At 36.0% G+C, this 16,111-nt stretch overlaps 1 protein-coding gene across 2 annotated transcripts; it reads left to right on the top strand.

Moving 5' to 3' along the window:
- The first annotated feature begins 3,381 nt into the window (after positions 1-3,381).
- On the top strand, positions 3,382-15,472 carry slc20a1a (solute carrier family 20 member 1a). 2 transcript variants are annotated; one of them, XM_081349598.1, is made up of 11 exons: positions 3,382-3,853; positions 8,062-8,694; positions 9,082-9,222; positions 9,631-9,716; positions 9,863-9,959; positions 11,031-11,150; positions 11,841-12,056; positions 12,170-12,662; positions 13,541-13,726; positions 14,069-14,153; positions 14,242-15,472. In XM_081349598.1, the coding sequence occupies exons 2-11, from the start codon at positions 8,346-8,348 to the stop codon at positions 14,404-14,406; spliced, it is 1,938 nt and encodes a 645-aa protein (XP_081205724.1). In that variant the 5' UTR covers positions 3,382-3,853; positions 8,062-8,345; the 3' UTR covers positions 14,407-15,472. The 2 variants fall into 2 exon arrangements, with proteins under 2 accessions (XP_081205724.1, XP_081205723.1); XM_081349597.1 differs by lacking the exon at positions 3,382-3,853 and adding an exon at positions 6,781-6,913.
- The last annotated feature ends 639 nt before the right edge of the window (positions 15,473-16,111 follow it).

Genomic DNA, 16,111 nt, shown 5'->3' with positions numbered 1-16,111 from the left:
TCTGAATAGATTTGTTGTATGGGAGGTGTTGGCAGCAGAGACTCTAGGGAACTGGGTTGCTTTGCCTCAGGCAAGCACTATATGTTCTTGGATTATGATTGCAAACCTGTATAAACTATTGTTAAAATAGACTTGTTTATGTGTGGGAAAAAACCTGCCCACTGTTCTTTTCACTGTTATTGTCTTATCTTAATGAAATGATGTCTAGGCAAAACTGGCTGTTTAGGTCTTTCTTAATTGAGCGTCTCCAGATTCATGTTAACAAGATGTCAAGGTAAAAGAACATTTGAAAAAAAACAACTAACACCATCTATTTAGTTGTCATTGTGAAATGAAAAAAGACTACTTAATTAAACTAAACAGCACCAAGTACATAAATAAACAAAACCTTGCACTGTACTGGGTAAATTGTCATTGTACCCTATAATGCAGAGATTAATTTAGATAGAAGCCAAAGAGTTCTTCTCTTTGTGTTTACAGTTCAGGTCTCCCACAGCTGTTCACGTGTTATTATCTGTTATTTCATAAGTGATGTTTTCAGTAGAGGCAGAAAGTATTTCAAATAATCTCGTATTTACCCTTTCACGTGATATTTAACATTTCTCATTCGTTTTTAGATACCCATTGTGCACTTTATCTCTATAATTACAGTAGCAGGCTTTGTAAAATTGCATGTAATTGGTGGTTATTTTGGGTGTGGTGATTTGTTCAGTCAGTGTATCACTGTCGTTTTGGGCCGTTGCATTATGTCAATAATAATAAGGCTTCATGAGTCACATTCTAACCTCCTGTACAACAGACTTATCACTTTGCATGTGTTTTTCCTCAACACATAATAAAAATATAAAGGGGTGTCATATTACATATTAGGACTTAAGCTTAAGCAGGCCCTGACCAGGACGTAAAATTATCTAGCTAATGATTATTGATGATTTAATAGTTTTTTAAAGGCTAGGCTACATCGAGAAATATAGATAGTGATTATAGAAGTTTAACGTTTTGTTTTTACCTCAGAAATACATGAGATTAGTGTTGTTAAAAGTACCGGTAGTACTTACCGGTACTACCGTTTAATTTGAGAAAAACTATCGTCATATCATACACACAGAAACTCAAAGGTCTTCACGGCAACCCGTCAAAATGAAAGTAAGGTTTAACTTGAAGTAATTGACAGAAATAATTATATTAGGCTACTGTACAGTAGATTTAGCCACGTCTCCATGTATTAAAAATACTACTACTGATAATAATTATAATAATGTGTGCATTTGAAGGTTGCTTATGTTTCACTTGGTATTTTTATAAGTACTATTTACGTTTAAACAGCATGTAGCCTTCAGTGCTTATACAGTATGTATAATTTACTTATGATTACCGTCATTAATAGTAAGTCATTGAATTGAATTTTATTTTTATTTTTTCAAATAGTTAGCCTAAATAAAATAGAATAATAGTTCCAAAAGATTTTGCTGTGGTACCGAAATTGGTACCGAGAACCGTACAATTTTAATGGTATCGGTACCGACTACTAGAATTTTGGTACCGTGACATTCCTACATGAGATCATAGCGTTTTGTATATCAGTAAATGTTTAAACTTTCAGTCTATGATTAGACACTGATCTGCAAACATGTATCATGGTATTTACAGAGAGGTTGTCTAAAATTCCATGTGTAAAAATTGTAACAATTTGTTTTAAAGGGTAACTAAACCCTAAACCAACTTTTTTTAGTTAATGATCTGTAAGAATGGGGCTTTATTAGTGCTGTTCATTGATTCGAGTAACTTTTTTGACATTTGGGTATAAAGTGTTTTAATTCTACAATATATGGTGTAAAAACGTCTGAGTGCTGCCCTCTTCAGGTTGAACGGTGGCTACTGCAGTCAAATTTTCCTATTGGATGTTGCGGTACTGCGTGACGTAAGCGGTACTGCGTGACGTAGGCAGGTTCCAGCTCACCACGCCCTCCCTTGGTACGAGCTACCACGCCCTTGGATGAGCTAGCGTAGATTTATCTGTATTTAGTACAGTGGTAGGTGTAGTACAGTCTATGGTGTAGTAGTGTTGCTGGGTGCAACCGCACTGCTGGACTGCATAGCTTTCCAGCAGACTTGGAAATTAGGCGCCAGTGATTGAATGCACTTGGCCTGGAAGACCGTGAGTGTAAAACCTGCATTTTACGCGGAATTGCTTTTCCATCGCAATAGAGGTGGAAATGGGCTTCTCCACACAGCTCGCGCTGAACAGCGACGCAGTGCCAAACGCTGCTCCTCGATCCTGCATGGACTCCACCACCGCAGCGGCGTCTTGATGTGAGTGATCATATATATTTTAATCACAATTTATGGTTAGGCTAAAGTAAATCCTCTGGGGTCGACAAACGCGTCGGCGCATTTTGCTGGATTTTTTCACATAGCAGCGGCAAAATATGAATATGCATATAGAAAGCGCGCGCTATTGACAACTCGATAATACTCATCAGATGCATATTTACGTCGTCTTGCGACCCTGTGAGCAAACTCTTCATTTTAGACAGTCTGACAGCAGGACTCTCAGGTGCACGCCCCCCCGCTCACGGTTCGTCCCCTGTATCTCCGCTGGGGTCTGCCCACTTTTCTAGCATTTTTCAAATTTTGCCAGTGGGTGGAGTCAGGCTCTGACCAGGGGTTTAGTTACCCTTTAAAGTCCCCGTGAACCGGAAGTTGCAAACGACTTTTCTCCAGTGCTGTGACGTATTTCCCAGTGAAACGGAATATTGAACAGAGGGCAGGGTTTTACTCTAGCGCTCCTCCTCTCCATCTCTGCTCATAACAGACTAACGGTTTGAGGGGAGTGGTTAAGCGTTGCCCAAACCAATTCCTCAAACCTACGTCATCAGAGAAGGTCCTCCAATGCAGAGGGGAGGGGCATTTTCAGATTTTGATTAAAGATTACCATGGTAAAAAAATTTTTTTTTTAAATATTTTCTTGCACGGATTAATTGTTCACCACAAGACTAGTAATATGCGCTAACAAAGTAAATAGGGTCAATTTTGATTTCATGGGGACTTTAAACAAATAGTGTAAAAAAAAAGTTATTAACAAGTTATATTAGAATATCTCTAGTCCATTGATTTCTTAAGGATTATGCTATTTATGCTTGGATCAATATAGTATGTCAATTAAACGGTTTGTTTAGATGTTTGTAAGTTTTCATCCTCCCATAATGCATTGTGTAGCTCCTCCCAATCTATGTTTGTTTGTTTATGTTATTTATTTATTCACATTTAGATGTTTCCTTTTATTTAACATTATTTTTCTGTTTAAGTTTAAAAGTAGGTTAGCAATAGCAATAGCTAGCTTTGAAAGCATTAGATCCAACCCTCCCTCAGAGCGCTCTTCCACGCCTCGTCGAAAACACATGAACGCGCTGGAGCCAGTCGCGCATAACCCAGAGAGCAGATTCAGCAAGCGTCATAGAGACGGCGTTAAATTAGCCTAGGCTACCTCATGTTTCAAACCACATAACATACAATAATGAACGTAAATAACTTACAGAGCTCTTACCACCTGATAGCTGCAGATTAATTTCGGTGTTGGTAGTGTTGACATACGCATAGATCAGAGTCTGAGACCGTGGGATGTAAACAGCTCTGGGGTAGAACGTCACGGGTTGCCATCATGATGTGAATTCAGCATAAAATCATTGTTTTGGTTCATGAGGAACTGTAAAAGGTGACAGCTGTTTGTTTGTGGCGCTCGGTGACTAAAAACTCTATATTGCTATAAACTCTTCATAGCCTTAACGCACTGATGGCGTGTGATGGTGGTGCGCGCGCAGAGGGGGAAATAGCTACACACGCTGACACGCAGGTAAGATATCATATCATTACATTCGGACCGAATACAATGATTGGACGAACATTTGTTGGTCCTTAGACTTCCACAGATGACATACATGTTTTAATATTTAGACTCCTTCTATTATTTATTGCTATCAGGATGTGGAAAAAAAGGTTCAATCCAGAAAAACAAATCCCTACATTTAATTGAAAATAAATGTTATTGCCAAGTTTTGGTATAGCGTTCAAAGCACACAGCATTCTATCATGACTCCTCACTGAGCTGTACATTTATTCCAAAGCACAGTGGTTTAGATGTAGTGGCACATTCACATGTAGTGATACACTCATATCTATTTTATAAGTGAAAAAAATCCCTATCTTGGGATTTATGTAGTGCGGTGCAAAGCAGACATGAGCTTTAGAGATCTATGTCACAGTTCAGACCGTTCAACTGGCCAGGAAGAAAACAGCTTATTTTAGCGTCTTCCTGCTCTGCGTCAGTGTGCTAACCTAGCCTATTAGTGGAGCGTCTGAGCAGCCTGCAGACACATGTGGGTGAGACACATGGCAAAACCCAACTATTTAGTCTGAAGATTCCTTTCCTGTTTTCCTACACATCGAGTTTAAATACAGGTTTATGCAAGCGGTTAGGAAGAAAACAGAGCTGCCACTGTGTGCCTGAGAGGATGAATTTTTGTTTTGTTTTTCATTTTACTGTATGTTCCCAGAGAGAGTTAAAATGAGCAGGTTATCTGTTTTGTAAAACTAGAGGCAAATATTATGATTGAAAACTGCTTCGAATGAGTAAGTTCAAAATGTCAACTCGAGGCTCATTTCACAAGACTAATCGGCAGGTTAGATGTTAAGCAACATCTGCCAGTTTCTAAATTACAAAGAAAAGTGAAAAACCTGCCATTTCAGACAAATACAACAACAGGCTTATTTAATTTTGGTCTGGCCTTGATCCAGAACCTTCTTTTGTATTTCACATGGAGCTGCCTGTGGTCACGACTGAGGTCAGGGTTTGTGTGGAAGCAAAAAATCCTGTAGAGAAAATTCCTCACTCCCCCGTGATTGAACCAACATGCACATGAAAAAATAATGCTTATATCCATATTCATACAGCACAGTTCAGAAAAATGGGTTCAGTTTTAAAAAAGAAAAAGAAATTACTATTTCTATAGCAAGGATGCATTAAATTTAACAAAAGTGACAATTATATGTAAAGACTGTTATATTGCTACAAAAATATTGTTTCGAATAAATGCTGTTCTTTTGAACTTTCAAATCAAATAATCCTATATATATATGTGTATATATATATATATATATATATATATATATATATATATATATATATATATAACATATTACATAAAAATGTTATATTAATATAATTTTGATACATAAATAAAATTCATTAAAATATTTTTACTTCAACATAAATATTAGGCAGCACAGCTGTTTTCAACTTTGATAATAATAGTAAATGTTTCTTTAATGTTTTAATAATAATAATAAGGAGAAATATCAATGTTTTCAGCATATTAGAATGATTTCTGAAGGATCATGTGACACTGAAGACTGACGTAATGTCAAAAAAATATATTAAAATAGAAAACAGTTGCTTAAAATTGTAATGATATTTCACAATATTACTGTTTTTACTGTATTTTTGATCAAATAAATGCAGCCTTGATAAGCATAAGAGAATTAAAAAAAAAAGAAAAAAAAATCGTATAAACCCCAAACATTCGAAAAGTGGTTTTCCTTCCTGATATTAAGCTCTGTTATATAGAAAGATACTTTCTATACTCATCTTGAATCATTCTAGCAGCAGAAATGCTGTCCTTAGCTTTAGGACCATCAAATATCTGCACTCAAATATCCACGACAGAGCTATTGTAAGTCATATTTTAATGAATTAATTTTTTACCCGTTTTTGTCACATTGAAATTCTGTTTGAAAAGAGACAGTATATAGCCAATATTAAAAACTGTAATGAAGATAAATGCCTCCTTAAGAAGTTCTGCGTAGATTGTGGGTCACTGACATGGAAATGATCTCCATGACATTAGGCTATATGTTGACAGACCCTCAATCCAGGCCCCTCTGGCCTTCCCAAATGGGGTTCAAAGTTTGATCCAAAAATATCTGCCTCTTTTCTTTTTTGAGCTGAGAAGGCATTTTCCATATCATACATACCATCAATCACTTTCAAACGGTAAATAATTACACGAAAGTAAGATGTCAGCAGTCCAGTGTCCATCGTAGCATTTCGTTGCTGACGGTAATAGATGTGTGATACATGGAAAAAACGGATGTTCATTAGTCACAGATAACGGAAAAAGACATGTTCATAAGTACTGTGAACTAATAAATGATTAGAGATATAGTGTATAAAGATGTATCCTGTTCTGAGTTTAAAGCTGTTTTCCATTATCTAAGCAATTTGTCAAAATAAATGAGGGCCTGTTAATAAGAATAATTAACAAAAATAAACAATAATTTACATAATTATTATTTTTTAAAGTTTATTCTAAAGTTATTTTATAAAGTTATTTTTATTTTAGTAGAATGTAGAATATAATTAGTGGACCATCGAAATGAAGAGTTATTATTTTGTAACAACTTTGTCTTTCCAGACCTGCCATATTAAAAGAAGTCTGTAAATGAGCTCTTGTAAAACAAAGTATGTAATATTTTTTTTCACAGAAAATTGCTTTACTATTATACACAATTATGTGGTTATGTTTCATATTGAGAAAACGCATATAAGAACATGTTTCTACATGAAGGCATACATGACGAAATATTACGTATAATTGGTTATTTGGTGCAAACCTCTGGCTAAACATTAAAAGTCTTTGGCCTTCACAGAACTCACAGTCTCATGATCCTCTGGAGGTGTGGTTATCTTCACTCTCCCCTCCTTCTCTAGTAATTATATATAACAGGCCAGACTGAGCTACAGTTAGTTGAGTCGTGGAGTTAAAGGCTAAGAAAGGTTTCAGGGTCATATTTACCTGTGTTTTACACAATTTATCGATAACACAGCCGATCAAGCAGAAGTCATTCAACTCATTTGGTGAGTACCCTGTTTAGTTACTTTTAGGTTACATCTGAGAGTATTTGTTAAGGGTTGAAAAATTCAGCATTATTCAACAGTGTATTTGAACTCCAGGGCAAAGCTGATAAGATTTTAGGTATTTTGGTTAGTAATTTAATACATGTCCTTAACAGTAACTCACAATAGCATGATGAACTGCACAATGTCATGAGACTTTAACATCAATTGTCTTTTCACAGCTATTTGTATTTAATATCACCCAGACTTGACACTTGACACAAAATTACAATGTTAACAAATTCTGATGATTCTTGTGCGGTCAGGGAACATCATAATGGTTTGGTACGCAGGTCTTCTGTACAAAGTCAAATCAAACACCTGTTCTCATAGAATAAGTAATTCAACAAGTCATTCATCTACTTCTCTAAGCATGTGCTAAAGTGTTCTGAGTCTCTAAATCCTCTGATGTCTGAAGGCACTTACAGTCTTTTTTACAACAAAACTTGCAATCAAAATATCAGAAGTATTTTCAGGCTCATAATCAAATAACACGCTTACTGAAGCATTATTAAGCCTCTTTTTTCCTAATGAATGTCACATTGTTTTGAAAATACCTTACTTGACTACTTACACTGGCACACAGTAGATCTTAATATCCCTCAAAGTTTTTTTTTAAATAAAATAACAGCATTATTTTATGGTGGATAAATAATATACTATGCTAACAGATAAAAAAAAGCTAATAAATAATTAAATGCATTAAAATCCCCATTCTTTTGTCACCCCAGCCACGTGGGTGTTTGTTGGTTTACCAACCCAGCCACGTGATGAAGGTAGAACTACTAGAAAGATATTGCTGCAAATGTGAATATAAATCTTATCAGTAGTATAGAGTGTGCTTTGCATTGCATTTAAATAGACATAATTATTACAGTCTGAGCTGAAAAATAGCATTATTTTATAGACCGTATGGTAAGTTTCATTGTCAAAACTTTTAAACATTTGTTATATAGTTATGTAAACTGTTTTGCGTCCACAAATCCATCCCTGCCAAAAATATCTAAATCAAGGCATAAAAAGCAGTGTGGTTTAATTTTCTGTTTTGTGCTTTTTAATAGTCAGGTCTTAAAGTCTCTAAATCATCCAAATGGCTCTTTCTTTTCCAGAATGTACTGTCGATCACTACTAAGATCTAGTCCACAATGGATGTCTCTGTCTGTGTAGCCACTCAAAGCCAATGCAAAGCCCTGACTGATATTAGTATATGTAGCTAACAGTTGCTTTTTACTTCCTGCTACTTTTTATTTGTGGAGATAGACCGGGTGTAGACTGATTTTTAGCTCGTCTCCTTTATTGCTTTGGATATTTATTTATTTATTAAGAAGAAATACCTCAATAATCTGACCCAGCCTGATTCACAATAGGCCAATAGTGCAGTTACTCTCCCGCAATGGAATCCACTACACTAGCATCCCTTGCAGCTGTTACCATGCTAACGGCGGCCACACAGACAGACATGTCTAATTTTCTCTGGCTGCTGGTGCTGGGCTTCATCATCGCTTTTATCCTGGCGTTCTCTGTGGGCGCCAACGATGTAGCCAACTCCTTCGGTACAGCAGTGGGTTCTGGGGTCGTGACCCTGCGCCAGGCCTGCGTCCTAGCCACCATCTTTGAGACAGTGGGCGCCATCCTTTTAGGGGCCAAGGTCAGTGAGACCATCCGTTCGGGAATCATCGATGTTCACATGTACAACGGCTCAGAGGCCGTGCTGATGGCTGGCTCCATCAGCGCCATGTTTGGTGAGTATGTACTTGATTTTAAGATAGTTCACCAAAAAAAAAAAAAAAAGAATCTGTCATAATTTTCTCACCCTCATGTCATTCTGAACCTGTATGACTTTAGTTCTGTTGTGGAATGTAAAAGAAGATATTTGTGAATCAAATGAAAGTCAATGGGGTCCAATGTTGTTTTGGACCCCATTGACTTCCATTGCTCTTTTTTTCACTCAAAGCCAATACATATTTTAACACCCTCAAAAAATGTCCATCATAGTGTGTTACACAGGAGAATGCGAAATGCTGAATCCAGTAAATTGCGAGCATATCACCTAGGTGGAAGTTTCTCATATTGCCATGACTTGTGTTGGTCACGTCACAAGCTTATGTTTGTTTTTTGCACTATTACAGGATCTGCTGTTTGGCAGCTCGTAGCTTCGTTCTTGAAACTCCCCATCTCTGGAACACACTGCATTGTGGGCGCTACAATAGGCTTTTCCATGGTTGCTAGGGGTCATCAGGGAGTCAAATGGCTCGAACTGCTTCGCATTGGTACGTGAAAATTAGTATTTTTGAGATTTTGTATAAACATGCTTAGTCCGATTACATGATTTTTCCTAAATAATGAGTCAGTTAATGAAAAGAGAATATTTTCCCATGTGACCCCAGAAATAGTACGTGGTAAGACCACCCCAACATGGTTAAATGCAGATTTCTTAGTTTTATTATTCTTTTCACATGACCCAAATAAGAGCTATTTTTGGAACAGAACATTTTGGACTATACAGACAGGAAACGTGGTCACATGCTTACCCCATGTGACTTACTGGGTGTTTGTTGATACTCAGCATGCAGCCCTGAGAAATCTTGGCCCATATAATTTTTAGATAAAAGAGAATAGCATCAATGTTTGGATGTGGAATTATGCATATTTGTAAAGCATTGATATATGTGTTACAGTTGCCTCTTGGTTTCTTTCACCTCTTCTCTCCGGCATAATGTCTGCTATTCTCTTCTACTTTGTCCGCAAGTTCATCTTGAGTAAGGTAAAAAGCAAATCTGAGCTCACCTGTTACATAATGTGCCAGTGTCTGTTTTGGTATTTTCGTAATCTCTTGTTGTTGTCAATAAAGAAAGAACATACTTTTTTTTTTTACCACGTGCTAAACAGCAATATATCCATGTGCTCTAGGAGGATCCAGTGCCCAATGGTTTGAGAGCATTACCAGTTTTCTATGCTGTTACAATGGGAATCAATCTGTTCTCCATCATGTTTACCGGAGCACCAAGTAAGCTTTTTTTCTGCTCTAAATAAATAGTTTTGGTTTTTTTATTTGATTAAAATATTTATTTGTATTTTTAAAAGAAATACAGTATATAACTCTGCTTTATTTATGGATATTTTTTAATTCATCGATTGAGTCTTCAAATGTCACTAAAAGGGGTTATGTCATATTTAGCCTTTTGAGGAACATTTTGTTCCCAAACTGTCACTAAGAATGTACTTTGATATGAGATATGATTTGAACACACAAACACATATACAGCACGCTGAGGTCATGATCACATGTATGCATGCCATGCAGTGCCCCTCCCTCATCTAATTAACTTAATTTACTTTCACATTCACGCATACAAACGTGTTGCTGTTTGTCAAGTTTGTCGATGGAATTATGAAATATAATTTTGGCCCAAGTTCAACAATCTGTACTATTAAGAAAACGTCAGGGGGATCATGATGTACTGAAAATAAAAAGGGTGCCGTGTACCAACTGTTGTCCTAGAGTCTGTGTACTAATCAGCTAGCCACAGGGCCGCCCTCTTCCTGGTTATCTACTGAGCCATGTACATGACCCTGTTTGATACTGGTTCTTCTCATTCATAGGAACTGAAAATTAACTTAGCCATAAGTTATAATGATAAAAAAGACACTTTCACTGGAAAGTCCCCTATTTCAACCTGATTTGAGACAGAAATTGTATACCGTTTGCTTATCTCACTTTAGTGTTTTGTCAACACGCACAACAAACTTACAGTAATTCTGAAGGATAAACGTGCTATCATTATTTAGAAAACAAGAAAGATGTCCTTTTTTCACTTCTGCACAACTTTTCTTTTCTTTTTCATTTTAAAAGATTATTTGTATTTCAGGTTGACTTATCCACACAGTTTTGCTATTAATAAGAATGTGAAGTTATGCTAATGCTAATGCTAATTTAGAGAAACCCAAGGTCTTTTCAAGAGGAATTTGAGACTTAGAGTGTTCTTGATGATTTTCAATATGAAAGTGTAGAACATGTTGCACTGTTTAACACAAAAACATGTTAGGTTTTCATCTCTTTCTTTTCTTTATTCTACAGTGTTGGGATTCGATAGGGTTCCATGGTGGGGCACTCTGCTGATCTCACTGGGCTGTGCCATGCTTACTGCTCTGGTGGTCTGGTTCATTGTGTGTCCACGGTTAAAGAAGAAGATCAAAAGTGAATATTTATATTATCATGACCATTGTCATTATTCATTATTCAGGCTATTTAAAGTATACAATTTTTAGAAGGTTTTTGCAATGTTGTTGAAACATTCAAAAGTTCTTAAAGATTTAAAGTTTATTCAACAAGGATGCATTAAATTGATCAAAAGTAACAGTAAAAAAAGAATAAGCACATATAAATATTTAAAATAAATGCTGTTCTTTTAAACTTTCTGTTTATCAGTTTTAACATTGACAAAAATAATAATTGTTTAATAAATGGCTTCAACTTTGCGATCACAGAAATAAATAGCATTTTAAGATATATTCAAATAGAAAACAGTTATTTTAAATTGTAACAATATTCCACAATAGTACTGTTTTTACTGTTGTTTTCTGCAAATAAATGCAGCCTTGGTGTGCATTCTTTCAAAAACATTCAAAAATCTTACCATCTTCAAACTTTTGAACTATACATCACAATTGCAACTTTATTTCTTGCGATTGTAACTTGTGATGTCTCACAGTGTGACTTAATTTCTTATTTTAAAGTATCTTCCAATTACCTTTTCCAGAATCCCATGGAAACATGATGAAATGAAATCTTTTTAAATGTTTCTAATAAACTGCCTCATTGACTTTGCATGCATTTGGATCCTTCCTTTTAATATAATTATTTCTGTAATTGTTTTCACCTTTTCAGGTCAGAATATTGCCGACACTAGTGGGACACAACTGATTGAGAAGAAGCCATCCTCAAATGGCCTTGTGGACCATCCCGCCCCACCTCAAAGCCACTCTCCTGTTCCACAGACACCCCCTGCTGAAAGCAACAAAGTGGCCTTTGACATCGGAGGATCAGCTGAAACTGACTTGGACAACAAAGATTTTGACACCAAAGATTTGGATTGCACTCATGGTCAGCCCCTTGAAATGATAAACACACTAAATGAATTGTACTTTGATTTTAATTTCTCTCTTTTGACTATATTACTCAATCTTTATTCTACAATTTTCGCTCATCCATTCTAGCTTTAAATGGCAGTGCTGGAATTGCTGTCCCAGACTTGAACGGAAGCCAGTTTCACACCGTACACAAAGATTCTGGAATCTACAAGGATCTACTGCACAAACTTCACCTGGCCAAGGTGGGCGAATGCATGGGAGAGCCCGGAGAAAAACCCATCCGCCGTAACAACAGTTATACTTCTTACACCATGGCCATCTATGGAATACACGGGTCATTGAAGGAGGGCGAGGGAAGCCGGACTGGACTGGATGGAGAGAAAAGGCGCTCGCGGTACGACAGCTATAACAGTTACTGTACCGCAGTGGCTGATGGAGAAGTTCCTGCAGGAGATGAAGTTCTGGCAGTGGAGCTGGGAGACGAGACCGTCATAAGTGACTTGGAAGAGGAAATAGATGAGCTAGAAATTGACAGGCCGGAGGTGTCCACGCTCTTCCAGTTCCTGCAGATTCTCACCGCCTGCTTCGGATCGTTTGCGCATGGGGGAAATGATGTTAGGTATGAGAGACATAATAAACCTTTTTTCATATTTTGTCCAAAATAAGACAAAATTAACCATCTTAATGTGAATTAAGGTATCACAACATTAAAATGTACAGTATAAAACTGGATATTCATTTTGGGATTTGTTAAAGATTACATTCAATTATTAGTGTTTTTAAAAACTAACTTTAAATGAGCATTAGATGCTGGCAAAGTAATCTACAGTAAATGTAAAAAATATCCAATATCAGTACATAGCTGATCTGGCACAGATACATCGCTTTTTAAAAGTTTGGGGTCAGTATATATATATATATTATATATATATATTGAAAGAAATTAATACTTTTAATCAAGGATGGATTAAATAGATCAAAAGTGACTGTCAAGACTTAGGCTATTTAATGCTTAAAAAAAATCCAATTAAATGCTCTTCCTTGAACTTACTATTCATCTAAGAATCCTGAAAAACACATGTTTACACAAAAATATTAAGCAGCACAACTATTTTCAGCATTGATAATAATAAGAAATGTTTCACCAAATCAGCATATTAGAATAATTTCAGAAGGATCATGTGATACCGAAGACTGGAGTAATGATGCTGAAAATGTGTGCATCACAAGAAAAAAAATACATTTTAAAATATATTAAAATAAAAAACAGCTATTTTAACAATGTTATTCATTTACTGTATTTTTTTTTTATAAAAAAAAAATGCAGCATTGGTGAGCATAAGAGACCTTCAAAAACATTTTTTAAAATGTACCGACCCTAAACTTTTAAACGGTAATGTATTTAATGCATTTCTATCCTGGTTTCTCACATTGTTTTATAATGAGCTCAGTGTTAATCTCTAAATGGTAACATAACCCATCATTCCTCTCCTACAGTAATGCGATTGGCCCCCTCGTTGCTCTCTGGTTGATTTATGACACCGCTTCTGTAGCACCCAGTGCTCCTACACCAGTTTGGTTGCTCCTGTATGGTGGAGTGGGTATCTGTGCAGGACTCTGGATTTGGGGTCGGAGGGTCATACAAACCATGGGCAAAGACCTGACTCCCATCACTCCCTCCAGGTGACAAGCTTCTTACCTCCACTGAGAATAAACTGATGATAAGAGCGCATATTTATGGGATCAGACTTTATAGTTCAATTTTTATCACTGTGGTTCTCATGGGGCTTAAGTGCCGGTTGACACTTTCTTATCTCTATTGACTTTGCAGTGCAAACAAACAGTTTAACAACACTCTTTGTCTCATGGAAATTCCCTCATGAACCACGGCAAAGAAAATTTGTCTTGTCTTTAGTATTATGACATTTTGACTATGCCGCAGTACTTTTTCCCCATTCAAACAGTTCTGTGCTGTGTGTAAAGATGCTTATAGTGCTTATTATAATCATCATGTCTGTCTCGCAGTGGGTTTAGCATTGAGCTCGCCTCTGCCGTAACTGTGGTTGTCGCCTCCAACATTGGACTCCCAGTCAGCACTACTCATTGCAAGGTGAGTTGCTTACTAGATTAAATCCCTACAGTTGTATAATTTATAGTATTAAACATCCAATCTTCTTTGTTTGTGTGTGCATGGGCAGGTTGGATCAGTGGTGTCAGTTGGCTGGCTCCGCTCCAAGAAGGCCGTTGATTGGCACCTGTTCCGGAATATCTTTATCGCTTGGTTTGTGACGGTGCCAATTTCTGGTCTCATCAGTGCTGCTATCATGGCACTCTTCTATTATGTTATACTGCCTCTGGTCTAATGTGTTATGTTAAACCATTTACTCCTTGTAAATACTTACATTTTTGAGGAAAAAAACGGGCCTCAACTATGGAATGCCCCTTCAACTTGTCCCATCATAATGTACTGTACATAGTAAATCAAGGATTGTGGATGTTTGCACATCACACTCTTACTCTGTGATTTTTTTTTTAGCTGTAAAAAGTGTGAGATATGTAGTATGAAAATGTTTATGTAGGTTTACTTGGGGCCTCACATATATATTTTTTTTAAAGAAAAATATAAAGTTGGGCTAAAATTCTGTTTCAACTTTAAGCATGTTTTAGAAAATGACTGTAAGGCAAGTGTTTATGTATTAATATATAAACTTGCATGACATTTGAAATAAATCATATTCCTGCTGACATGTGCATGCTAATTTCCACCTGTAAATAAACAACAGTTTTTACAAAACATAAATTATGCTTTCTTGTCATGTCATCCTAAACTGTGAGAAACTTGTTTATTAATAAATAACAAATCCATATTTATTAGAGTATATTTAAGAAAAGTGTATAAAATGGAGTTTGCTGAAAATGATTCTAAATCTTTCAAAGATCCATGAATGGTTACTTTGAAATCCTATCAAACAAAACAAGGCTTATTACATTTAACAGGAAGACACGTAAATTATTACAAGAATATTCAGTCTGTGGACATGCACTTCTATCTTTCCCTGTTAAAATTTCAACTAAATAAAGACTGGAACCCCAATAATGGCTGTTATACTGTAGATTATAACTTATGTATTCCTCTTTTGTTATTGGTGATTGCTGAACAAACTTTCAAATGGTTCAGGTGCAATGCATTTCAAATGAGAACTTGCAGTCTGTTATATTCCATTTGATATGCTTATTAATGCTTAAATATGTTTCAATTAAAATTGAACCCTAAACCTATTTAAGAACAATTTTACTAGTGTTTCGCATTTACAAAAGCATAAGTCTTCTTCTCGGAATCTGTGCACTCTTTGCTTTCCGAGATCTTTCATTTTTGATACCTCAGACAGTTGCCTTTTCAACAAAACCTGTGTAAATCCTGAGTGTAATTGCCTCAAAAAAAAGAAATGATCTAATTTTCTCAAGCAATCACTAGAAGCATGGAAAATAGCCTTTAAACGCAATTTCTTTCCACACTCATGCATAACGTGTTATCTAAGAGTATATAAAAAAATGTTTGACAAGGGTATTATCTTTATTTCAGGCTTAATAGTAATGGTGAGATTTATACTTATTTGAAGTATTATATTATATATAATTAGTTTTAATAGCCCCATATCATCACATAGCCTTCACCATACCTAGAGATTGGCATGGTTTTATTTCAGTTAGCCTAATAGCTAGTTTGATTTGCATTGAGAGATGATCTTATTGAAAGTACTCCATGCCAATCTCTAGGAATGGTGAAGGCTATGTGATGATGTGCGGCTATTTTAATTCCAAAGGCCAAGGGAACTTTATCAGGATGCATAGTATCCTGGATCCATGAAGTAACTGGCCTTTAAAAATAAAAATCTGCCTGCCTCTATGGGAATTTAACATAGGGGTGTCCAAACTTATGCACCCTGTATTTTAAGGAAGAACATTTATTTATTTACGATACATTATTCATTCACAAAGAAAATTGGTGTCCTTAAAAGTTGGATTTTTCCTAATTTTTTTAATTAAGGCATTAAGTTCAATTTCCAA

The sequence above is a fragment of the Scardinius erythrophthalmus genome, assembly GCF_964197995.2.
Source record: "Scardinius erythrophthalmus genome assembly, chromosome: 20".
NCBI classification, from domain to species: Eukaryota; Metazoa; Chordata; class Actinopteri; order Cypriniformes; family Leuciscidae; genus Scardinius; species Scardinius erythrophthalmus.
Note: the sequence above shows the minus strand (reverse complement) of the source record. Positions and strands in the feature narration are given on the sequence as shown.

What these genes read in the sequence shown, in the direction of transcription:
- slc20a1a (XM_081349598.1), top strand. Translation starts at nt 8,346, where the DNA reads ATGGAATCCACTACACTAGCATCCCTTGCAGCTGTTACCATGCTAACG. An exon ending in CATGTTTACCGGAGCACCAA is followed by an intron (nt 9,960 to 11,030) that starts GTAAGCTTTTTT and finishes TTTATTCTACAG; the next exon opens with TGTTGGGATTCGATAGGGTT. An exon ending in CATGGGGGAAATGATGTTAG is followed by an intron (nt 12,663 to 13,540) that starts GTATGAGAGACA and finishes CCTCTCCTACAG; the next exon opens with TAATGCGATTGGCCCCCTCG.